At 57.5% G+C, this 1,320-nt stretch overlaps 1 protein-coding gene across 1 annotated transcript; it reads left to right on the top strand.

Moving 5' to 3' along the window:
• Window positions 1-898, top strand: PLA2G2D (phospholipase A2, group IID). The gene is made up of 4 exons (XM_009699626.1): window positions 1-40; window positions 316-460; window positions 578-684; window positions 774-898. Exons 1-4 carry the CDS (start codon window positions 1-3, stop codon window positions 896-898), a joined length of 417 nt encoding a protein of 138 aa, XP_009697928.1.
• The last annotated feature ends 422 nt before the right edge of the window (window positions 899-1,320 follow it).

The raw sequence follows: 1,320 nt of genomic DNA, 5'->3' as shown, positions 1-1,320 counted from the left end.
ATGAACTCTCTCCTTGCCTTCAGTGTGCTGTTTGCTTGGGGTAAGTGTGCTCACTCGCACCAGTCCCACGGCTCTCCGTGCAGTTATATCCGTGGAAATTAGGACCAGACTGGTGATTTCTCAACCTTTCCTTGTCACCACCTCTCCCAACTACACAACAACGCTCCTGCACTGAGCTGGGAATAAGTTTCTCCTCTGTTGCATCTACTCGTTTTTAAGACATCACCAGCCTGGTACCAATTTGGGGGCTGGAGAGATGGAGACGCTGCTGGGGAGCCGGGCGTCAGCATCAGCCCCACCAATTTTCCCTCCCAGGCTTGTCCCCAGCTCGCGGGAGCCTCTGGGATCTGCACAAGATGATCACGAAGGCGACGGGGAAAAACGCTTTGTTGCATTACTCCTCCTACGGCTGCTACTGCGGCTTAGGGGGCAAAGGGCAGCCCAAGGATGCCACGGACAGGTAAGTGCCCATTCAAAAATCTCCCTCCCTGAACGTCTCCTTGCATGGTTTCAAATCTGGGGGGTAGTGGGGAAAAAAAACCAACCCCAATCCTCAAAGCCTTGAGCTCCTGCACAGATGCTGCCAGCTGCATGATACCTGCTACAACAACCTCCGGAGCTACCACTGCAATGCCAAGATGCAGCGCTACCGCTACGGCTGGCACAGTGGCAGCCCCTCCTGCAGTAAGTAGGACCCTGGCCAAGGGGGTGTTGCAACCCCCCCCGGCCCCCCCTAAAGCTGGGGCTGACCCTGGGCTCCCCTTTGCCTGCAGCAAAGGGCTCCTGGTGTGCCCAGCTCTCCTGCGAGTGCGACCGCAGCCTGGCACTTTGCCTGAAGCGAAGCATCGGGAGCTACAGCAAACACTACCGCTTCTACCTCAAGCACCGGTGCCGGTGATGGGAGCCGGGATGAGGGGCCAGAGCACGCACCCGGGTTCTTCATCCGGATCGCCCTACGTCCCTGCCTGCACAGACCACGTTAGTGCTGCTCTAAATTTAATCAAAGTGAAAATAAACAATGTGCTTAAACCACCTCGGTCCTCTGTGAGCTGCTGCTGGGCAGAGAAACAAATCCCCGTAAACACTCAATCTCATCCTCCCCAAACTTTGCAAAAACTCAGTCTCGGCCCCTGCGTCACTCCGGGCCGCAGCCCATGGGGAGAAGGGAGGTTTGGCCGGCGAGGGAAGGGGCGTAGCATAAAGCAGTTTTGGGACAGACAAGTCATTTTAGCGCTTCCAGTTCGGATCCCACTGGCCGGACACGGAGGGCAGCCTCTCCCTGGGAGGACGGACTGGCAGCGAGGGAGCGGGACACGAGCG

This window comes from Cariama cristata, unplaced genomic scaffold, assembly GCF_000690535.1.
Source record: "Cariama cristata isolate BGI_N322 unplaced genomic scaffold, ASM69053v1 scaffold20894, whole genome shotgun sequence".
In the NCBI taxonomy this organism is placed as follows: Eukaryota; Metazoa; Chordata; class Aves; order Cariamiformes; family Cariamidae; genus Cariama; species Cariama cristata.
Note: the sequence above shows the minus strand (reverse complement) of the source record. Positions and strands in the feature narration are given on the sequence as shown.